Genomic DNA, 25,038 nt, shown 5'->3' with positions numbered 1-25,038 from the left:
AAGCTTCTTGCTTGCCATGAACTCTTATGTTTGGATGTTTGTATGAAGCGAATATAGGAAGGATGAATAAATGCAACAACATCATAGATTTTCCCGTAATGATGTATGTATTTACATTCAAATTACTTCATAGCGTTAAAAAGAACCATGAACATTTTAACTATTTTAGATCAAGCAACGACTGATTTCTGCTTTTATATTTGTTTTCATGATATAAAATATACTGAAATTCAAAATTGAATACTAGTTAGCCTAGTAAATAATTTTTTTTTTTTTTAAGTGACTTGGGTCTAACATTTTGGAATGTAGGAAGGAACTGAATCAATTTGTTTGGTATTTTAAGTTTGTGGGAAGGTGGCTACAATTTGCACAATATACACTGTAGATACTGTCTAGGATTTACAGTGATTGATTAGGACTGAAGGTGTGTGGTATGATTGAGTAACTGTTACTTCCTAGTCTCTGACAGTCAATAGATATATTTAATTTGTTTTAATGTATGCCTGTGTAACTTGAGAATTGGTCAATGCAGCAAAAGTCAAAGTGACATTGACTATTAAAAGGGGCTTTAACTTCTAGTCCAGAGCCATGATCAACTCATTCTCCTATCAGACGCTGCTTTGAAGCCGAGTGCACTTTTTTTTAGCTTCAACTTTTCCTATTAAAATTATAAAAGTTTGACTAATGCCACATTGACACTTTTTAATGAATACTTAAAAAACAAGTATTTACATTAAAAAGTGCTTACTTCAATTTGATGTGTCTTTGTAGTTTTAGAGTTAACCATATCAAACTTGAATATCATTACTGATTTTTTTTCCCCCTTTGTCCGCAAGTACTTTTTAGTAAATCCCTCGCAAGTACATGTTGTGAAACTTAGTTAAGACTCAATGAAATCATACTCTCGCCTAAACACCAGAGAGGGGAAAGTGATGACTGCTCTGATGTAAAGCAAAAAGATATAAATTAAACTAAAAAACAAAACAAAACAAAACAAAACAAGAATCAAACAAAGAACCAAATATTTTGAAAACCATTTTGTGTCATCACATAATCTAGAGAGTTCCTTTGGCCATTGACAAGCTGACCGTTGTGAAGAAATGTCCATTTGATTTCTCCCATCAGGATCCAAGGCGGGCAGTGACCTGTGTGAGGTGCTGCTGAAGGCCTACGATGGCTGCCTCCCCAGGTCCACGGGGCCGGGTCTAACCAGAGAGAAACCAGCAGTGTTCTCAGCTCTCAAGATCCTACTCGCTGTCTCGAGCACCGCCAAGCAGTTTGCTCTGGATGGTGAGCTTTAGCTCTCATCTTTTTTTTTTTTCCACTTGTCATTTCATGTATTCTGGTAAAAGTAGTGCCCAAGTAATGTTATGTTATGTCTAAGTTGTTCAGAGAATGTTGACACAAGTTGGACATAACGATTCTTGCTAATTACTCACACTTCAACAAAACAGCATGAGGCATTAGTTTTTGGTAGGGTTAAATCTGAGCTCATCTACTCAAAAATTCAGCTGTCAGAAAGATTTTTCTTCTTCTTTTTTTTTTCCTAATATGTAGTGTAGGAGACTTCCAATAGCTGTGAGATGAAATAATCTGCTTCCGCGGATAACTATCACCATCATGAGTGAAATATTTGGACCTCATAAACATAGGGGCTGAAATGGAGACTTTGCCCTCTTCCCCATTTCCCCTCTTCCCCTCTTCACCCCTCCCCCCCCCCCCCCAAAAAAAAAAAAAGAAAAGAAAAAGAAAAAAAAAAGCAGTGAAGTAGAAGATGATAAAAGAGTTTTATGCAGTACTCATGAAATGTTTTTACCTTTCTTTTTAATTGCATATGTATACATTTTGTTTATCGTACATTCTAACCCATTGAGGACGAGTCTTGAGTATACTCGGACTGGGCTCTGTGGGAAATGCATGTTGTAGTAAATCAGTCCGTCCTCAATGGGGTAATGATGATATAAATATTTCATATTTATATTTTTCTGATGGAGATGTTAAAAAAAAGTGAATGAATGAATGAATTGATGAAAGAAAAATTATGTATAACTGAAAGTCATCCAAATTGTGTTTATTGGTATTATAATTCATGACGTTTGGTCTGTGGTCAACAGCTGGGCTGGTAGAGACCACAATGGACTCCATCAAACAGATTCACACCAAACTGACCCTTGAGAGTCTCCATATGACCAAGCGCTCCTGGAAAAAGGTGAGAGGATGACCGATCTTGTATATGCCATGTATTTTTACAATGGTTCCATTTTTTGTTTTTTAATTTCCAGAGTCAGCTAAAATTTGGAAAATTAACAACACTGCAAAATGTTGCCACCTGTAAAACAAATGCAGTGAATATCCATCTAAGGTGGAATAATTGCTATCTATGCTTCTAAAAAAGAGATATGTTACTTGTTTACTCTAAACCCCTCCCAAATTTCGAAAAAGTTATTCTTGCAAAATATGTAGTATGGCACTGTGGCATGTTGTGTGACCAGCCAGTCAATGGGTCAGCTTTTGTTGTGAATGTCGGTGATTGAGTTGAAAATTTCAGTCAAATGTTTGCTTGAATCTGGAGCAGTCCTCTACAAGCTGTCCCGCTTTCCTCCAGATGGTGTTCCCAGTCAACAAATTACCCTTGTAGAGAGGGCTGAATTCTGCTTAAACATGGATATGAAAGTAACCCATTTTCTCTAGACTCCTATGAATGCTGAAATTGAGTTTCTTGATTATGAAGTCAAGGATAACTACTCTATACCTTGCAAATTAGCCTTGGAATGAGCCTAGTATATTGTCAGGGTTTTTTTCCACTTCTTGCTAATAGGGCATAGATATTATGTGTTTTTTTTTTGTTTTTTTTTTTGGGGGGGGGATCTTAAAAATTGATTTAGCATGTGTAGTACAAGCAATTTTGCAAGTTTTGAACTGAAATATATTTTTACTTATCACCAGTATAGATGTTTTTGGTTTGCTTGACTTGTAGGGGGTTTGCACAAGTTGGCAGGCATGTAAGTCTCCAGCATCATGGATTTGTGATTTTTGTTTTGTTTTATTTTCAAAGCAAGGGCTGCTATCTGGAGAAATCAGTGATTTATGCTGGTTTGTGTTTGACATTTGTCATTGCTGCTGACACTTCAAAATTTCTCTTCTAGGAGGATCCTGTCTATGGGCAGCTGATGTCTTCCTTTGATATGCTGAATAGCATGATGCTGCACAGTAACAATGTCAAGGTAAAAACCTTCCTTAAAACCAATATCCTACACAAGTATTTTCATACAGGTCACTTCCAGTTATGGACATTATATGTTAAAGGAAAAGAAAAGGCTGAACCATTCCCTCTCCCCGCCCCCCTCAACACACACACACACAATATCAAAGTTGTGCAACAATTTTGAAATCAAAGGGATCACTGAATTTGGATATGTGATTGCAGGAGCTTCCTGATTCTGCAGAAGGCTCACTGAAAAGTTAAGATATCTCCTCCGTGCCTTGACAAGAGAATATAAAAACGTTCCTGATTTGGGGATTTACAATTGCCCACTGAGATGCATGTAATGGGCAAGTATCTCCTGATTGCACTTTGGAATCTTCCTGATATTGATGGGCAAATGTTGGCAGCCATGTTGTTGCAACGAATGCCCAGATGAAAACAGGTGACACTAATACTGCTAGCTTTCTCATCTGGAGGGCATTTCATTTCAGTGATTTTCACTGACAGATTTACGCTCACCCAATCAGATGCAAGGATTTCATTGGCTTAAAATAGTTGTCATTGACAGACAGGTTTTGTGAAATGCTGTCCAGATGCCCTGATTTTGATGAATCATTCCGTTTGTGTCCTTTCACTTCATCAAGTTGGAATGTGGAATGGAATCTTACTTTTTCTGAAAAGAGACCTGTCAACACTCTTGTTTGATATTCTTTTTTGATGCATGCATGGTCCACAGATTGCAGCCCACCAGGCGGGGCTAGGCCTGGTCCTTCACAAGCTGTGGGCCTGGCTGGGACTGGACCAAGAGCTGATGTCCACCACACTGTCTCTCCTCACCACCTATACTGCCCACTGCCCAACAGGTAAGACTGATGTAATATGATATCCTATCTGACAATTTGTTTTGTTGATTCCACCCCCCCCCCCATACTATATTTAATTTCTGGATCTGTCTCTGCTTTATTTTGTTTCATTTTTGTTTTTATTTGCTTCCATACACATTTCGCAGACTTATATGTATAATAGTGTCGTAAATATCAAAAGGGAATGAAAAACAAATATGTGGATTGAGTGAATGCAGAAATATTAGTAGACCACATCAGTGGAGTTTGAGGAAAATAGGACAATTCCTTCAAAATTTATGACTTTTTAAAGGTTTGACAACAGCCATTGGTAGATAAGAAGACTATAACAATTTTTGATATCACACATGGACAACAATACACAAAGAAAATGTGAAGAGAATTTAACATATTTTCTTTTTTCTTGCATTAAGAAATTGCACTTAGCATACCTCTTTGTGAAGGCAGAGGGAATAATATTGTGCTTTACATATGTCAGTTGCAAGAAACATGTTCTTTTAATAGAATATAGAACTCTTGTGCAATTTTTTGTATATTATTGTCCTGCTATTCAAGGCAAGTATATGGCAACCCCCCCCCCCCCCCACAATTGGAGTATATATAGAAATAAGGTACTAGGTGAGCATTAAAAAAAAGTTGGCATGTGCTGAAGTAAGAACTACTACCTATCTATAGCAAAGACTGATTCTACTCAGTGATAGTCTGCCAGTCATGTGTCATCACAGTAATCAAATCTTGTCTACCTCAACTGATCATCAAGCGCACCTGGAGAACGTTAAACATAAATAAGATTTGATGAGAAAATATGCAATGTAAGCAAGGGATTAGGGATGCGGTCTGGGTATTTAGGAAGTATGATGATTGGGTCAAGGCTTAATATTCAATTAGAGATTTTTAAAAGGATGGAAAAAACAGTAGCTTTGCCCAATGCGAGTGTGCTACAGTGTGGTCTTCTGAATCTTACATTGTGTGGTAACGTGAGAGTACTGTAAAACATGATATATTCGCGGCATGAAATTTTCGTGATTGGAGCCGATGACCTTTTTCGCGGCATTAAATTTCTTGCAAATTGCCACTGACATTCAATGCATATAGTGTAGACAAGAACTTTTGTGTGCTTTTTAATTTCGTGAATCTTGGCTCTGGTGACATTTGCGAAACTAAAATGCAAGCGAACATTCCTCGTTTTACAGTATCATTTTGACTGTGGTGAATTTCTTGTCAAGAGTCAATTTACTTTGATGTTTGTTCGAGTATTTTGTAAAAATCATCATAATCATAATGTAACTTATATGATTGATGTAATGTTTTCCAAAATTACACACTGAGGCTGTTCTTGAAGGATTGCCATTTACTTGTCTCATCATCGTGGAATGTTCATTTGTAATATATTTTAGTGGGAAGGATAAAAATAATTGACTATTAATTTCATGATATGAGAGTTGGGAAAAAAGTCACAGGTCAGGGTCAAAGGTCACTGTGCTTTTGCCAGTCATATCCACTAGACCACTGGGCTTCTACCCAACTGGCAGTGGTGGTTATGAGCCCTGTATAGCAGCGGGTACTGCATAATTTCTTCAAATTAATGACTCTTACATCACTTGATTATATTGCAACTGATTGACAAATTGCCCTTCAACTTGATGCAAAAATCATTGATCTTAATGATTTATGCAGTACCTGCAGCTATACAGGATCAGAACCATCACTGGCTATCAAGCGGAATCTAGGTTGTCTAGTGGATATGACGCCTGATATAAAGCCGTCTCGAACTTGGTGTAGAATTGCGTTATTCGATGAGTGAGATCATATTGACCTATAATTGAGAAGAAATGTGTACATGTTTTGACCAAGATGTGAGCTAGCTGCAAGCAGGCTTTGTGGTCTTCCAACCATAAAAGTTGGCCTTCACTCCATCTTTTATTAATATTTTCCTTGATAGTGTGTGCAGCCATCGCATCGAGCAGCCCCGGACAGACGGGCAACTCAATCTTGCACTACCTCATGAAGCTGACGGAGAGGGAGAGGTCGAAGGCCGAGAAGCAGGGAGGCCCCTCTCCCCTGCTGCGGAGTCTCTACGCCACGCTCGGCAACGTGGTGTGGTTCGGAGAGTGCAGGAACGTCCTCTGGAAGGTGAGATGAGCTCGTGGAGGTGGTGCGGTGGTGGGGCTGTGGTACTGTGAGATTCACACTGACGCAAAGTAGCGGGATGCAAGTCGCGAGATTTGCGTCACAATCCAAATCTTGAGATTTATACCCAGTATGGACATAAAAATCTCTCTAAAGAACACAATCAGCATCACAATCCAAATTCCAAGAAATCTTGTGATTATTTCCAAGGACATTCATTGTTCACCAGGTTTTGCAGTCAAGTATGTACATGTACATTGTGTTCTTACATCTTCTACCTTACTCTGCATTTGAACCACATGTCCTTTGCTGGAAAGAGAAATATAATTTATCACATTTCAGTGTACAGGGGAAAGAATTCATTTTTACCGTTTTCCAATCATAATTTGCTTTTCTCTTATTTTCCTTTTTTGTTTACCAGTTTTTCACTGATTACAAAACAAATTATATAATAATCAGGGTATCCATAGTGCATGAAATAGAAATATGAAACTGAGTGGGAGAGGATCTGCAAGAAGCACCATGAAATGCAGTTTCCGATGCAAAGTGGATGCACACATTACAAAGTGTAGGATGTACTCTCTTCTTTTGTATTCTCAAAAGTACTTTTCTTTTGTTATCATAAGTTTTTTTTTTATTTGATCTATTTCCCTGCAGAGTGGGTTCCTTTCATCCTTCACCAAGGTCGCCCCACCCCGCAGCTCCAAGCAGACCAAGGCAACCAGTAGTTTGAACCAGTATGCCGCCCTCTGGCTACAGCTGTTTGCCAACTTGACCTTTGCCATGGAGGGGCAGCAGATGGTCATGCGCATTCCAGGTAAGTCCTGCTCTTTATTGTCTATCTTGCTGGTTTCCTTGTACACTTCAAAAGCCGTGTCCCCACTTGCATGCTATCATTGACAATAGGCAAATTTGCTTCTAATTTGCTTCTAAATTGTAACTATGGTACGAGTTACATTCATACAGTGCCTACCATCGATGATAGGACCCATAGTTAGCTATAAACGACGAGCAACACTCGACAAGATCCTGAAGTGCAATGCGTCGCATGTAATGACCCCCATTTCATGCATACCAAGCATTTTGTGCGCAGGTGTTCATCAACTTGTTGAGGATGGACTGATTTTGCTATAACACATATTTCCCATAGACACCTGCCCGAGTATTCTCGGGACTCATCCTCAATAGGTTAATGGGAAGGAATTCAGTGCTCTCAGGGGTCATTCAAGCTATCCACAAGCCTGTTGTCGCATGCATATGCATGGGCCCGCTAACAATAACGTTTCACACGGGCTGCCCTAACTATTGACCTGCACACATGCTAACCACAAGAATTATTGTTATAAATACAAGTTCCATTCACATGGTCCCTAAATACAGTTAGAGGCCTATTGGACGCCACTTTCATCAAAGGTAGCTACATGTAACTGTAAGTTAAATTTAAGTTTGGGTGTGCCATGTGAACTTACATGCTTGTGTGAGTGTGTTGGACCTAAACATTTGATGACTGGCAACCATTTCATTCTAAACCTGCTTGAACTATTGTTTCTGCAAAATAAAGTCTGCCTAGCATGCATTAATTAGGTGCTGTACTGTCAGGCAAATCCCAGGCAAACCTTCAGCAAGCTCCCCTGGTTGCCATGGATATTGTTGGTTGGAGAGCTTTCAAGAAATCTGAAAATAGTCTATGAGGACAACTGATTTATTTTGCTATCCATTTTTTCTCTTTCTGTGCAATCTTGATGTCATCACCACTTTTGATTTTCCCTGAGGTCTGTATGTGAAGATTTTTTAGTCAACCAAATCTGGTTTGCTGGCTCTTTGCAACCTCCCCTGCATTGTTTATAACCTGACTTCGTGATATGCAGCAGTTGCTTTCAGTCCCCATTCCCCAGAGCGTACCAGTTCCCGAACCGTTGTCAGACCATACTACAAACAATTAGTCTAGATTCTTGACTCTTTTTATGATATCTTATTTGAGCTGCTAAAATCTGGAAGCATTTAAAGTCAAGTGATTGGTGCGATCCAGAGAAAGAGAGAAAATATAGAGTTCAGACCGATGGCTTTAAGTTGATGCCAGAGATAAAAAATTTGTCAAAATTTGGTCAAAAAAAACTTGTGATTTATATGTATATGCTCCCTCAAAATTCTGCGAGGAAAGTCTGAGATGCCCCTTCTTCATACTGCAGTGCTGAGATTTTGCCATCATCCGATTTCCCCTCTAGGATACAAGATACACACTGAAGTAAAAATAACATAATTGAAAAAACAACCTGTAATTCAATCAGTCAAATTCCTTGCATGCATCCTTTTTTGTGTCAAGGATCTGGTTCAATGTTCTGTATAATCTTGTTGTGTCCTGAAATCACACTGATGTTTTCTCCTCCACTGCGTAGTCACAAGATGAATTGAATTAATCACGAAATCTGAAACAACAAATGTTCCCTGAGCTTTTGTACTTACACACAATATCTGCTTTCTTTTTCATCTGTCCAGGGCCCTGTTTCATAAAGCTGCTTGTAAAGTTACAAACAACTTACGAGCGACTGGTGATCAGTTCTGATGTGCTATACTTATCAGAATTTTCACAATTTAGCACAAGAACTGATCACCAGTTGCTCGTAAGTCATTCGTAACTTTACGAACAGCTTTATGAAACACCCCCACTGGTCATTATTTGCCTTGCTTTGTAAGGAGAGAAGGATATCTCAATGTGACAAAAGGCCAAACTTTTGCCAGGACCCACTGACCAATACCTGCTTCACACTCGTTTGACTTCCAGGTCAACATTTAAAGATCTTTTCCCCTGATGTGTCTAGTCCCTTCTTAGCAGGGGGATGAATGCCTCTCATAATAGAATCTAGTGACATTGGTTTTACTACCAGACCACATCCTAATTGAATTTTATCTGAGGTCATTTGGTCACGCGCGTGACCATGCAGGATGCAAAACTTTGTTTACTTGTGTGCGTGAAATAGTGTTCTGTCATCACAGGTTAACCCTAAACAAGCCAGGCTTTTTTTTTTTTTTTTGGCTGTGCTATGGGGGGCTATGGGGGGCTGATTCTGCCCCCCCCCCCCTTCCTGAGATCTCAGCCATTAGTGGTGAGATCTCAATGAAATTTATTTGGCACACGCGACACCCTTGTTGTAATCTACAAGATTGTATCGTGATATTTTTTGAATTATCAATTTCTAATTCTAATCAATTAATTATGCAAATTAAGACCAACATCTAATTTTAGCCTGTTAAACACTGATTAAAAGCATTGAGAGTCTCTTTTTTATTTGTGTATCTGTTTTAACATATTCTAAATTTTTACATCATAAAAACAAGCAGAAGTCATTTAAATTCTTATGTATTTTTTGTTTTGGATTTTCTTATGTATTTCTGTGTTTTTTTACTTGTTTATCTTTTTTTTTCAATGAAAATTGTCATGGACCACCTTTATTCCATAATTAGCATAAAATGAATCAATCAAAGTGATGAATAGTAAAAATAGTGAGATTTTTATGAGTTTAATGACAGAGCACTGTTTTCCACAGTGAATGTACACAAAAGTACATAATTGTGCCTGTTTTGGGGATGACATGCTGTTATGAAATCGGGCGTGGCTTCATAATGGTATGCGTGGATGTTGCAAATTTGGTCTCATAAGTTGCGCGAGACTTGAAAGAAAAAAGTCAAAAAGCCTTAAAGCGAGGTCTTCTCGCGTTGCAGAATTATTGCGCGAAACATCAAGAGGGGAGGCAGATCCCCCCTCCGGTGGCCCTATTAGGGTTAGATAGGGGTCCGTTAGAAGTAAATGTCGGGTAGATTTCCAGACTTTTTAGAGACTGCCTCACCCCCATCTTTGGAAATTTGACATGCTTCCTCCTCTCCCCCTCCCCCTTGATAAAACAAGTTGTTTACTATTCAAACAGATTCAGTTATGATAACATCGTTAAGTAGTGAAGGGAATGTGTTTTCCTCCCAAATATATTTTTAGGACAGAGAAGAAAGAGAGAGAAAAAGGACAAAGTTTCGGCTGAAGATATTGAACAAAGCACTGTATGCCTCGTAGGATTTCTGTCCTTTTTTTTTTTCTTGAGACACATTCAATCCAAAATTTCATTTGATAACTGAAATGTGATTCATGAAATGTGAAATCCAAATATGTATGTGTGGATTGAGTGAATGCAGCAATGACTGAACTACCTAGGATGTTATTAAACAATTGGATGACATAGCAAACATGCAAGAAATCTGAGTGGCAGTGTATAGTGTGAAATTTATACATTGATGAGATCAAAGCTTTAAGATAAAATGTTGCTTGTACTCAAAATGGTGCAGACAGAAAGTCAAATAAATGATGTGCTGTTTGATTCCACTTCTTCTTCCTTTGCAGCAAACAGAGAATGAAGAAAGAACAAGAATTATTATGTTTACAAATTTGGTGGGGGGGGGGGGGGGGGAAACAGACAAAGGAAAGACGGGAAGACTGGTTTAGGATATTTCATTTTATCATAATTATTTTAATAGGTTTTTGTCCCCTTTAGCAGAGTAGGTAGGCAAATGAGATGGGGAGAGAGGGGTTGATATTTGCCTAATTCTGTGATATTTGAGGGAGAATCTATCTACCTACCTGTGGGTTTGATCCCTTCCCTTACTTCCTCCTGGGACAAAGCGCAAATGGGGCTGTAAAGTCAAGCCCCAGGAGACTTGGGAGCTCGCAGAAGAGTCTCCAGGGAGGAAGGGGGTGATATTCTTTGTTCCTCCTGGCAGAAATTCTGAGAACAAAAACCTTCCTCCATACCTCTTTGTCCAGGGCTTATTGTCCCCGCCGAACGAGTTCGAGCAGGGGACTATGAAAGGGCTCCGTACGTATGTGTGTCTGTGCGTCCGTGCGTCCGTCCGTGCGTCCGTCCGTGTGTGCGTCCGTGTGTGATCAAAATGTTCAATTTGCTACTTCTCTGTCATTTATGAGCCAATTTTGATTCTGTTTGCTTTATATGATAGCACTACATGGGAGCTTTAAAACTTCTACACAGAATTTCAGTTGTGACCTTTGACCTTGACCTTTGACCTATATTGTACATTTGCTACAAAATGCTACTCCTTCGCCATTTCTAACCCGATTTCGATTCCATTTGCTTTAAGTGATGGCACTAGGTGAGGGCTTCAAAACTTCTACACAGAATTTTGACCTTTGACTTCTTTGACCTTTGACCTTGATTTTTGACCTATATTGTACATTTTGCTACAAAATGCTACTCCTTCGCCATTTCTAACCCGATTTCGATTCCGTTTGCTTTATATGATGGCACTAGTTAAGGGCTTCAAAACTTCTACACAGAATTTTGACCTTTGACTTCTTTGACCTTTGACCTTGATTTTTGACCTATATTCTGCATTTTGCTACAAAATGCTACTCCTTCGCCATTTCTAACCCGATTTCGATTCCGTTTGCTTTATGTGATAGCACTAGGTGAGGGCTTCAAAACTTCTACACAGAATTTTGACCTTTGTCTTCTTTGACCTTTGACCTTGATTTTTGACCTATATTGTACATTGGCTACAAAATGCTACTCCTTCGCCATTTCTAACCCAATTTCGATTCCATTTGCTTTATGTGATGGCACTAGGTGAGGGCTTCAAAACTTCTACACAGAATTTTGACCTTTGACTTCTTTGACCTTTGACCTTGATTTTTTACCTATATTGCACATTTTGTTACAAAATGCTACTTCCGGCGGGGACATATATTACGCACCGCGTAATTTCTACTTTTCCTTGTTTTGGAGGAGAGAGTAGTCTCGTTATACAGACCTGAGGTCATCAGAAATGTCCACCATTATTGCTGTTGCTTTATATAAGCGCATCAGTTATATACCATTATTGCAACCAATACAGTCTGCTACCGTTATAGTAAACATGGATATTACAATATTCTTGTTACAACAAAGTAAAAATTTAAGTCCCAAAATTATCATCATGTAAATCTCTTTGTATGCTTTACTGCTCGGTTATAACCAACTTTCGATGTAACGAAAGAAAACTGCCAGTCCTGAAGACTTTGTTATTTACAACAAGAGTCCACTTTATGTTTGTTATTATTCTATGAGCCTTGACTTACCTGATAATCTTTCTTTTAAATCCATGCTTTAATTGTTCACCTTAATTCTTTAACAAGTTTTCTTGATGTTTACAGTCACATGCAGGTCCTCATATTTAGACAGTGATGTTATATTCCCTTTCGATCTCCCTTGGACCAAAAAAAGAGAGAGAGAGAAAAAAAAAGAAGAAAATAGTAGTGCCTGGATAGAATTCGAGGTGATTCATTAAACGACTGTATTCGATACTTCAAGGTGTTCTGTGTGTTTCAAGTTTAGTGCAACACGTGTTGATTGACTAGAGACTTTCTTAATCAATCTTACTCTTATGTATTGACCCTGTGGTCAGATATAGGAAGTCTCGTGCATTTCTAGGAAGGGAGCCTTCCTAAAGAGGTCACTCACAAGAGTCAAAAGTTCAGGACAGTTTAGCCTTTGGTTGATTGGGGGATGCCTTCTATTTTCATTCCCCCCCCCCCCAACTGGCTTTTGATTGTGTCTGAAGATGGCATTTGACATCATATATCTGTCTGTGTGTCTGTCTGTCTGTCTGTCTGTCTGTCTGTCTGTCTGTCTGTCTGTCTGTCTGTCTGTCTGTGTGTGTGTGTGTGCAAAACGTTGACTATACCCGCTTTAAAGGATGTGTACAGTTCTGGTTAAGGTGAGGATTTAGCTTTTAGCGTTTTGTGAGATATTCAGAAACCACTCTATGAGATGTCAAAGAGCATGCAATTCTAAAGGGTATCAAAAGTTTATTTGATGAAAATCTGTTTTGAAATGGCTGAGATATCAAAAAAAGGTGAAACAAAGAGATCCTGATAAAAGGCGTGGCTTGTCGCCTTTTATTATTAATCATTTTTTGGATATCTCAGCCATTTGAAAACCAATTTTCATCAAATAAATGTTGAATCCTTCTTAAAATTACATGCTCTTTCATATTTCAAGAGGGTTCTCATTATGTCACTTAGAAATGTTCAAAACATGAATCCCCACCTCAACCAGTACTATACAGTCCCTTTAAAGGTACAGTTTACCCCTTTGGGAGCAGTGATTTTAAATATTTTGGAGTTACCACATTTGATGCATATGTGTATCACAAAATATCCTATCATAATAAACATATTGCAATAAAACCTAAAATATAGGTCAAAATCACTGTGTTTCTCATTAAACCATAACTGTAGATTGTTTAGTCTAGAAACAATTCTATTATAAATATTGTTCACATTCTGTATAATTAACAATGCTTATCATTGGTTATCCTGATTAAATGTTTTGCAATGGTTGTTTCTATGTCTAACTCACATTTTAGAACTATTTTGAAGCACTAAAGCTAGATTTTGTTACATCTGCAAATGGTAAATTATGCCTTTAAAGGACAAGTTCACCTTCATAAACATAAGGATTGAGAGAATGTAGCAATATTAGTAGAACGTATCATTGAAAGTTTGAGGAAAATCAGACAATCCGTTCAAAAGTTATGAATTTTTGAAGTTTTTGTGCAGTACCCGCTGGATGAGAAGACTACTGCAGTGTATGAATAACTTAGATGTCACATGCGTACAACAATATAAGGAAAATATAAAGAGAATTTCACAAAATTCCATTTTTTGAAAAAAGTACACATTCCCCTGACTCGTTACCGACAAATGTTATGGGTAATATTATTCCCCCTGCCTTTAGAAAGAGGCAAGTCAAGTGCACTTTTATTATGCCAAAAAAGTGAAAATATGTTGAATTTTCTTTTATATTTTCTTTATACTGTTGTACGCATATGACTCACAAACTGTAGTAGTCTCCTCATCCAGCGGTTCCAACACAAAAATTTTAAAAATTCATAACTTTTGCATCGATTGTGCAATTTTCCTCAAACTTTCACTGATGTGTTCTACTAATATTGTTGCATTTTGTCAATCCTTATGCTTATGAAGGTGAACTTGTCCTTTAAGGTGAGGTGTGAAAGAAGAGTTTTCACTGATTTTCAATTCATCTTGCCTTAGTTTCTATTGCAATACAGTTTGTCCATCAGCAGTTGTCTGCTGTACTTCCACCATCATTATGTCATACATGTACATCTGGGATTAATGTCATTAATCTGGTGACGTGATGCTCGCGGATGGCATGGCATCGCAGCAGAGTTTGTGTGAAATGATGTCATAGGAGAGAGATTGCTCAGAGAGAGAAAAAAAATATTCAGGTGTTAGAATAGAGGCTTTTTCGCTAGTTAGCTCACCTGAGCCAAAGGCTCAAGTGAGCTATTGCGATCGCCCTTCGTCCGGCATCCGTCGTCCGTCGTGCGTCGTGCGTAAACTTTTTACATTTTCATCTTCTTCTTGAAAACCCCAAGACCGATTTTCATCAAACTTGGCAGGTAGCATCCCTAGGGGGTTAGGAACTCAATTTGTTAAAATGGGCACCATGCCCCACCCAGGGGGCCCCCAGGGGGGCCCAAACCCCCCAAAATTAAGGAATCTGTAAAAATCTTCTTCTCTAGAACCAGAAGTGATAGAGCTAAGTTAATACTATGAGTTAGTACATTGATGACTGTAGTTTCAAGTTTGTTCATGGCAAAATTAGGGGTGCCCCCCTTGGGACCCAGGGGAGGGGGGTGGGGAGGGGTTCTAATGGGGCCTAAATTGTACATTTTCATCTTCTTCTTGAGAACCCCATTACCCATTTTCACCAAACTTGGCAGGTAGCATCCCTAGGGGGTTAGGAACTCAATTTGTTAAAATGGGCACCATGCCCCACCCAGGGGGCCCCCAGGGGGCCCAAACGCCCCAAACTTAAGGAATCTGTAAAAATCTTCTTCTCCAGAACCAGAAGTGATAGAGCTAAGTTAATACTATGAGTTTGTACATTGATAACTGTAGTTTCAAGTTTGTTCATGGCAGAATCAGGGGTGCCCCCCTTGGGACCCAGGGGAGGGGGGTGAGGAGGGGTCCTAATGGGGCCTAAATTGTACATTTTTATCTTCTTCTTGAGAACCCCATGACCCATTTTCACCAAACTTGGCAGGTAGCATCCCTAGGGAGTTAGGATTTCAATTTCTTAAAATGGGCACCATTCCCCACCCAGGGGGCCCCCAGGGGGGCCCCAAACCCCCAAAATGAAGGAATCTTTAAAAATCTTCTCTAGAATCAGAAGTTATAGAGGTAAGATAATACTATGAGTGAGTACATTAATGACTGTATTTTCAAGTTTGTTCATAGGAGATCAAGGGGTGCCCCTCTTGGGGGCAGGGGGGGGGGGGGGTTGGTTGGGAAGGTCCAAATGGGGACCTGAATTGTACATTTTCATCTTCTTCCTGAAAACCTCATGATGTATTTTCATCAAACTTGGCAGGTAGCATCCCTAGGGGGTCAGGATCTCAATTTATAAAAATGGGCACCATGCCCCACCCAGAGGGCCCCAGGGGGCCCCAATCCCCCCCCCCCCCCCAAATTAAGGAATCTTAAAAAATTTGGGCCCTTATTGTACAGTTTCATCTTCTACTTGAGAATGCCTGGTCAAATTTTGGTAGAGCTGTGAATAATTTAGATTAGTGACTGCGTGAAAGGTGAACTTGCGATACTCAGGTGAGCGCTAGACCCGCGGGTCTCTTGTTAGCTCACCTGAGCCAAAGGCTCAAGTGAGCTATTGCGATCGCCCTTCGTCCGGCGTCCGTCGTGCGTCGTGCGTCGTCCGTCGTCCGTCGTCCGTCGTCCGTCGTCCGTCGTCCGTCGTGCGTCGTGCGTCGTGCGTAAACTTTTTACATTTTCATCTTCTTCTTGAAAACCCCAAGACCGATTTTCATCAAACTTGGCAGGTAGCATCCCTAGGGGGTTAGGAACTCAATTTGTTAAAATGGGCACCATGACCCACCCAGGGGGCCCCCAGGGGGGCCCAAACCCCCCAAAATTAAGGAATCTTTAAAAATCTTCTTCTCTAGAACCAGAAGTGATAGAGCTAAGTTAATACTATGAGTTAGTTCATTGATGACTGTAGTTTCAAGTTTGTTCATGGCAGAATCAGGGATGCCCCCCTTGGGACCCAGGGGAGGGGGGTGGGGAGGGGTTCTAATGGGGCCTAAATTGTACATTTTCATCTTCTTCTTGAGAACCCCATGACCCATTTTCACCAAACTTGGCAGGTAGCATCCCTAGGGGGTTAGGAACTCAATTTGTTAAAATGGGCACCATGCCCCACCCAGGGGGCCCCCAGGGGACCCCCAGGGGGCCCAAATCCCCCAAAATTAAGGAATCTTTAAAAATCTTCTTCTCTAGAACCAGAAGTGATGGAGCTAAGTTAATACTATGAGTTAGTACATTGATGACTGCAGTTTCAAGTTTGTTCATGGCAGAATCAGGGGTGCCCCCCTTGGGACCCAGGGGAGGGAGGTGAGGAGGGGTCCTAATGGGGCCTAAATTGTACATTTTTATCTTCTTTTTTAGAACCCCATGACCCATTTTCACCAAACTTGGCAGGTAGCATCCCTAAGGGGTTAGGATCTCAATTTGTTAAAATGGGCACCATGTCCCACCCAGGGGGCCCCCAGGGGGGCCCAAACCCCCCCAAATGAAGGAATCGTTAAAAATTTTCTCTAGAATCAGAAGTTATACAGCTAAGATAATACTATGAGTGAGTACATTAATGACTGTAGTTTTGAGTTTGTTCATAGGAGATCCAGGGGTGCCCCTCTTGGGGGCAGGGGTGGGGGGGGGGGTGGGGGGGGGGGTTGGTTAGGAAGGTCCAAATGGGGGCCTGAATCGTACATTGTCATCTTCTTCCTGAAAACCTCACGATAGATTTTCGTCAAACTTGGCAGGTAGCATCCTTAGGGGGTCAGGATCTCAATTTATCAAAATGGGCACCATGCCCCACCCAGAGGGCCCCAGGGGGCCCCCAATTCCCCAAATTAAGGAATCTTTAAAAATTTGGGCCCTTATTGTACATTTTCATCTTCTACTTCAGAATGCCTGGTCAAATTTTGGTAGAGCTGTGAATAATTTAGATTAGTGACTGCGTGAAAGGTGAACTTGCGATACTCAGGTGAGCGCTAGACCCGCGGGTCTCTTGTTTGAGAAGCTGAGGTCAGAGAAAGTGTAAAGGTGACTATTGTGTCTTGCAGAATCTAGTGGCTGTTGCGGTTAACACCAAGAAGGAAACGATTCTTGATACCCATCTGGAATCCCCTACATCTTTTCCCCAGTCGTGTTTTGCTCTTTTTTCTTTTTTAACACAGAATTTCTTCTTCTTTGTGTTGACACCTGCCAAAGGCAATGGACTGTACCAATAAACCAGGGATGGTTGGGTTTTTATTTCAAATCATGAAACTAAGGCGGGAAGAGTTTAACCGTAGTAAGATGCAAGATAGCTGTCGAGGGAGTTGGTGGAGATTATGGAGTAACTAATAAAATGGTTTATTTGCTGGATGCATTCACACCACATAGAATACCTGTCAAAGCTCATCACACGCTCTTACCTAACAAAGACTGGACCTAGATGCTAATCAACATCCATGCTTTTATTTTTGGAGGAGTTTACAACCAAAAGAAAGGGGAGTGACCTTTTTTATGTAAGTTTTTTTTTTTCTTCTTCTTCTTTTCTTTGGAAATATGATTTTGGTGGGTAGTATCCTTAGGAATAGTACAAGCATTTTTTCTTTGAATGTTTGTCCCGTTTCATAGCCTCTTGAGTACTGAGTAAGTGTGTACAAAGTCAGGTCTTGTTCACACTTGCCATGATTTCAACATAATTGGGTTGTATGTGAAGCAGCAAGAATGTTTTATTTTTCTCGAAATCATTGATATCGTCAAATTCATTGTTATTGTTACTGTATTGACATCTCATCATCATCATCATCATCATCATCATCATTTTTCATGTATATATTGAACAAGCAAAGAGTTAAAAGGGGAATTCCACTGCAGTTGAAAGTCAGTCTGAAAAAAAAAGAGTAAAATTTTCTGAGCACATCAATGTTAATTTGTTCTTAATTGAATGAAAAATAAGGAAGTTATGACATTTTGAAGTTCTGCTGATTTTTCAGGAAACAGTTCTTGAACAGTCAACATGAATATGCAAATAGTGAAGTGATGATGTCATCCCCATGTAACTTGCCACATAGTTTGCACGTGAAATTGTGAAATTTCCAGTTTTTCATTCAAACGCAAATATGCCCCAGTCTTAAATTGTTAAATATGCATGCATATATCTATCACTGCTCACAAACTGTATTCATCATTTTTGAGAGACAATTTAGTTATACCCACTAAACCTGTTTGTATGACATGGACTCCTTGTTTATTTTCAAGTCACTTTTTCTTTTTACAAAGGGCAGATGAGATAAAACTCATGAAGTGGATGGATGGATGGATTTGTGTGTAGATACAACAAACTCCTGGTCATATGATATTGCTGTCATGGTAACAGTAATAGCAATTATGAATGAGAGTGTAGAATAATCTCTGGAATGAGAAACAGAACAAAAAAACTCAAAGGAAAGGTTGCAAAATCATTTTTTCTTTTTTTTTGCACAGTCGGCATGCAGATAATGTATGTGCATGTTCTCAAAATGCTACAGGAGTACAAGATTAAAGGACAAATTCACCTTCATGGACATGTGGATTGAGTGAATACGGTAGCAATATTAGTAGCACGCATCAGTGCGAATTTGAGGAAAATCCATTCAAAAGTTATGAATTTTTGAAATTTCAGCTCAGTCACCGCTGGATGAGAAGACTACTGCAGCTTGTGATGTCACACGTGTAAAATGCTAATAAGAAAATATGAAGAAATTTCAACATATTTTCGCTTTTCTCGTATTATAAAAGAACACTTGACTTGCCTCTGTCAGAAGGCAGGGGAATAATATTACCCTTTTTAATAACATACAGTGTACATCTCTGACAAGTCGAGGAAATGTGCACTTTTTTCAAAGAATAAAATTTTGTGGAAATTTTCTTTATATTTTTCTTATGTTGTTCTATGCATGTGACATCATACACTGTAATAGTCTTGCTCTCATCCAGTAGTTACTGCACAATTACTTTAAAAAACAACTTTTATCCCCAAACTTTCATTGATGTGTTCTACTAATATTGTTGCATTCACTTAATCCACATGTATACGAAGGTGGACTTGTCCTTTAAAGTTCTGTGAAGTGATTGCAAGAGGGTAATGTGCCCGTATGCTGTAAATGATTGTGGCAATGATTAACCAAAGCCAGGTCATTGGTCCCAGCACCCTCCATACCCCAGGAATAGCCCCCCCCCCCCCCCCCCACCTCTCAACCATCACTCTCGCTTCCAGCGATACTACCAGTCCCTGGGGAGGCATAAATCATATTCTGACCACAAAAATATGAGACAAGTTTTTCTAGTCACTTATCTTGTTCTTTTTTTTTTCTTCTTTTTAGATCAAAAGATGTATTGGTAAGAAGAAAATAGCTCCATGGAATTCCATTGTGGTTATGAATTTTCCATTGACCTAACTTGGTTTCGTGGCCTAATTGATGTTTGGTCGTAGGCATCCCCCTGACAAATGTTCCAAATATTTGATGTAGGGATGTGCTCATTAATCTTTGGATGATAGAGAAGTTGGTTTGGGTGTGAGAAGTTTTCAGTATTAAGATTAAACCATTGAAGACTAGTCCCCCCTCCCCCCCCCCCCCAATACTGAGGCAGGTGTCTGTGGGAAGTGTAGGTTGTAGCAAAATCGACTTTTCCTTATTGGGTTAATCAATATCAAGGGGGCTCTAGTCACTGTGGTTTCGTGAGGATGGCATTTCATGAAGAATTTTGTCAGATATTTTTTTTTCTGACAAACTGTTATAAACTACTGAAATCCTTGCATCTGATTGACTGAGAGCAAATTTGTCAGAGAAAATATCTGACAAAACGCTTGATGAAATGCCCCCCCCCCCCCCCCAGATGTATTAGGGAAATGTAAGAATTGATGAAGTTCAAATCACCTCAATTCCTGTACAATCTGTGTAATATCTTTAACTCCTTGACTTTGCATTACAGGCATCTTTGACTTGTCTGACTGCATACCAAGTTTGGCAATTTCTAGATGATACTGAGAATGATATGACAAAGACCAAGTAACCTGATAACCAACAGAGGGCAATGTATCATGGAAGGCTTTGTGCGTTGGACTCTTTTCCATACACAGAGCTAATAGCTTTCTACTGAATTAAAAAAAAAAATTACAAAGCAGGAGATCTTTATGCAGTCTACTGTCATGACAACTCTTCTCCATTCATACGCTGTACCGTAAGACTAATTTTGCAACACCTTCAAGGTTTTTCTGTGAGACAGATCTCTCGAACTGGAGTGGAAAACCTGTCATCATGTAGAATTCTTTCTAAACAGCATTAAGATAATGTCCAACGATGACATATGGTGTTTGCATTTTACTTGACAAGTGCAACTTGCGCTGACTTTTGGTCTACAGTGTACAAATGTATTAAAAAGTAATACAGGTTTGTTTTTTGTTTTTTCCCCAGATCATTTTTTGTTTCTTTTCAAAATATGACTTGTGGAATGCATTCTGAAAATGAAAGTCGACTCTTCCATCCATTCAGAATCTCTGGCCTGTTGCACAAACAACTTGCCAGCATATTAAATTGATATGGATTAACGTCACTCAACAGCACAATGGGAACACTTCCACCCCAAATTGGACTGTTGCTAGGGTAGTTGCAATCAAAGATAATTACTGTTCAAAACAAAATGCACCTCTCATGTACACTGGGCCTCTGTGTATGTTTAACTATATTCCTGCCAGGTAAAAAAAAAGAAATACCTGTAATACCTCTTGCTCATAATATATTTTCTTGTTTATTTGTTGGTGTTTCTTTTTTTTTTTCTTTGTTTCTTTTAGGAAGCCTGGATCTTCTCAGTGACTTTGCCCAGTGTCCAGCAGCTAGTCTTCACCGTCCAGCCCTACTGGTCCTCCACAACCTCTGCTACCTAGCGGTCAACCGGACGAGGCTACTGTCCAATGGTCAGGACCGACAGCTATATTTGTTTTTGTTCTTCTTCTTTTGGGAGTTTTGATTCCTGTTTTCTCTTTTTATACCCCCGCCAAACGAAGTTTGAAGGGGTTATATAGGAATCAGCGGACGGTCGGGCGGTCGGTCAGGCGGTCGGTCGGGCGGTCGGTCGGTCCGTTGCAAATCTTGCGTCGCGAACTACTTCCTCAGTTTTCAACCGATTCCCATAAAACTTGGCACAGATGTGTGCCTTGGGTTGTAGATGTGCAAGACGTATTTTTTGACAGTACCCAAAAGTACGTTGCCATGGTAACGGCATATTATGGGCAAAAATGGGTACAAATCTTGCGTCGCGAACTCCTCCCACAGTTTTTGATCAATTTTTATGAAATTAGGTACAGATGTTCATCTGAATATGTTAATGTGCAAGAGAAATATTTCCGCAGTGGCAAAAAGTGCGTTGCCATGGTAACGGCATGTTATTGGTAAAATATAGGGCAAAATGCTTCATGGCAAAACTGCTTCATCAGTGTTCTTCCAATTCTCATGGAATTCATATTGAATGTTTGTCTTAGGATATAGGTCAGCATGACACATTTCTTGACAGTGACAAAAAGTATGTTGCCATGGTAACAGCTCACATATTATGAGCCAAAATGATGGAAAATTTTGTGTTGCAAACTACTTCCTCAGTTTTTGCCCAATTTCCATGAAACTTGGTACAGATGTGTGCCTTTGGTTGTAGATGTGCAAGACGCATTTTTTGACAGTGCCCGAAAGTACGTTGCCATGGTAACGGCATATTAATGGCAGAAGATCAAGGAAAGATCTTACGGATTTAACTACTTCCTCAGTTTTTGGACCAAAGCTTATGAAATGTGGCACACACCTTGATCTTGGTAGGAAGATGTGGAAGACATATTTTTCGGACGTGTCGGAAGCTGCATTGCCATGGTAACGGCATATAAATGGCAGAAGATCAATGAAAGAACTTGCGGATTGAACTACTTCCTCTGTATTCGACTGAAGCTCATGAAATGTGGCACACACATTGGTCTTGGTGGGAAGATGTGCAAGACATATTTTTTGGACGTGTCGGAAGCTGCGTTGCCATGGTAATGGCAAATTAATGGCGGAAGATCAAGGAAAGATCTTGTGGATTGAACTACTTCCTCAGTTTTTGACAAAAGCTTATGAAATGTGGCACACACAATAGTCTTGGTGGGAAGATGTGCAAGACATATTTTTCGGACGTGTCGGAAGCTGCGTTGCCATGGTAACGGCATTTAAATGGCAGAAGATCAAGGAAAGATCATTCCTTGGGTAAGACTGTCGTCACGGGGCTGGGGTATTAATCACCTTCAGTGATATTTCTAGTTTTGTGTGTCAGTGCTGTGCTGTTTTGTATCTTGATATCCCTATGTTATAATTTCTTTTTTTCAAAGACATTTTTTAGTTTTCTCAACTACATTGTATTCATCAGCAGAATTAGAGTCAGTTTTATCCAGAAACACCCTTCTGTCAACAAAACCTGACAAGTGCCGCATTAGTCCGTCATATGGCAAAAGTGTGTATCTGCAGGCTCACCATTCCTTCTCTGGCTAGCTCTATATGGCAACAGGATGTATGTAAAGATACACCCTTTTGCCGTCAAGTATACCTCAAAGTTGTGACAGTGATTCAAGAAAACTCTTATTATAAAGAAACATAAACTTTAGCGCATCTGAGAGTTGGTTGAATGTTTTGTTTGTTTTTTTGCCTCAAAGCTCCCTCATATAGAAAGCATTATAAAACTCACATTTTACCCAGATACACCCCATTGCCACATTACGGCCAAACCCCCTTGGGACCATTCTAGGCTTGGCAGCCACTATGGTGCGCACATTTCCTTATCTAATCTACTTGTTTCAAATGACAACAGCATCAACGTGTCTTAAGTATGGGCTTAAGTGACCGGCGCAAGTGTTCTTTCACCTTTGCACACACAGACAAGCTGGTTCGTCTATTCCTGACCAGTCTGACGGATGGAGATCTGAAGTCGCAGTTCATTGTAACTAGCGCCCTCTATGCCCTCATTTATGACAGCCAAAAGGTACAAGTTCTTTGCTCATAAACAGTACATTTATTCAGCTGCATCCCTGTGTATTTCACCTTCTTCATATGAAGACTCCCTGCTATGTATTTGGCAGATGACAGTCTACTAGCATGTTTATCTTTATTTCTATAGTGGCAATGTTTTGAAAATGCTGGCTGTCCATGAGGGGACCACTAGAATGTATCAATTGAGCTAGGATCAAAATTGCACTTGTCTGCAATTGGTTTGAAGACAGCGGGCCAGCCAGTGCTATTATTGATGCATTGTGTTTATAAGCGCAAATTCTGAACTGATATTTTGTACAAAATAACCAATTCTAAAATTGTTCTACATGTGTGTGTAAGTGTTACTCAATTATGAGTCTGAGTCGTGATTGCACACTTTTCCCCATAACTTGAGAGATTTGCGTATACCAGGGTACTCTTGCAGTTTTATACTGCTTGTACAAGGTTTGCAAAGGGCAAGTTGTGAGTATTTGGGCCTGCTATTTTAGTACGGTGCAATATCAGAAAAACAAATGATCCCTGAAGACTGATATGATATGGTAGTCTTTGTGTAAACTGTTCAGTTGAACATATTTACATGGTAAAAAGCCAAACGTGATGTTGTTTGGGAATTTGATGGCTTGGTTGCCTTACATAAATAATCTCTTGTACCAACAACTGTAAAATTGCTCATAATTCAAGGAGAAACACATTGTTTAATTTGAGAGTAGGAGTATGAAAACAAGAGACACAGTCTAAAGACTGCATTGAAGAGTCACACAGGGAAACTCATAGGGTACAGTTTTTAACAAGGTGAATTAGGCACTCCTGGGGGGGCATTTCATGAAGGAACTTGTCGGATAAAATGTCCGACAAGTCAATCATATCCGACAAGTTCAGAGAAATCAGCCAATCAGACTAAAGAATTTCTCAAAACTTGTCGCATATAATTGAATTGTCAGATATTTTATCTGACAATTTCCTTCATGAAACACCCCCAGTTCTTTTAAGATTGTATATAGCTGGTCTATTTTTTTAAAGGACATTCACAATGAGGTGCCCATTATAAGGGAGTGAAATTGCACTCCCAGCATACTGGTTATGATGGGGCTTTTCTTTATGTACCATAGTGTTATTGGACATTCCTGCCCCCTCCCATCTCTCCCCCTCCCCATCCTTCCCCCTTTCCCTGCACCCCTTCCAGGCCAAGGCCCTTCTGAAGCCATCGCGCCTCTACCTCACCCTCAAAGAGCTGGATGGCGTGCTGCAGAAGGAGATCCAGCGACCCCAGCCGCCCCGCTCCCCCGGGGAGGCAGCTAAGAGAAGCATGGCAGCCAGGTGCCAGGTGACTACAGCCACCATCATGACGCTGCTGCAGGAGTAGGGAGTGAAATCACATTGAGCATCCACGGGAAGTTTTGCAGAACAGTTTATAGGCAGGGCTCCTTGCTACCTTTTTTCCAGTGGTGGCAGGCTCAGGCCACTAAAATCTCTAAATATGAAATCTTGGTGGCCCAAAGAAAAGGAAAAATCGAAAATGCATTGTGAATCTTACTTGTCTGAGCGGGCCGCATTAAGTTCCATAGGCAGGAATTCACTTTGTTGTTGCTAAGTAGGGCAAGACTCCAGTGCACTTTGTGTTTGCTAAGGACAACTTGAGCAAAGCATGTATGGAATTTGAAACATCAC

At 39.9% G+C, this 25,038-nt stretch overlaps 1 protein-coding gene across 1 annotated transcript in view; it reads left to right on the top strand.

The window, feature by feature from the left end:
• LOC139735869 (rotatin-like) overlaps window positions 1–24,733 on the top strand; it is a 96,755-nt gene extending 72,022 nt beyond the window's left edge. Inside the window, exons 37-45 of the mRNA XM_071646621.1 lie at window positions 1,126–1,290; window positions 2,115–2,209; window positions 3,147–3,224; window positions 3,942–4,068; window positions 6,011–6,201; window positions 6,856–7,015; window positions 21,159–21,281; window positions 23,259–23,362; window positions 24,554–24,733. Coding sequence (XP_071502722.1) covers window positions 1,126–1,290; window positions 2,115–2,209; window positions 3,147–3,224; window positions 3,942–4,068; window positions 6,011–6,201; window positions 6,856–7,015; window positions 21,159–21,281; window positions 23,259–23,362; window positions 24,554–24,733 — 1,223 coding nt within the window. The remainder of the gene's footprint in view (window positions 1–1,125; window positions 1,291–2,114; window positions 2,210–3,146; window positions 3,225–3,941; window positions 4,069–6,010; window positions 6,202–6,855; window positions 7,016–21,158; window positions 21,282–23,258; window positions 23,363–24,553) is intronic.
• Window positions 24,734–25,038: the final 305 nt, after the last annotated feature.

The sequence above is a fragment of the Diadema antillarum genome, unplaced genomic scaffold (assembly GCF_040938485.1).
Source record: "Diadema antillarum isolate AM-2024a unplaced genomic scaffold, OU_Dant_1.0 scf00000028, whole genome shotgun sequence".
NCBI classification, from domain to species: Eukaryota; Metazoa; Echinodermata; class Echinoidea; order Diadematoida; family Diadematidae; genus Diadema; species Diadema antillarum.
The sequence above is the reverse complement of the archived record's forward strand: the minus strand, read 5'-3'. Positions and strand labels throughout refer to the sequence as shown.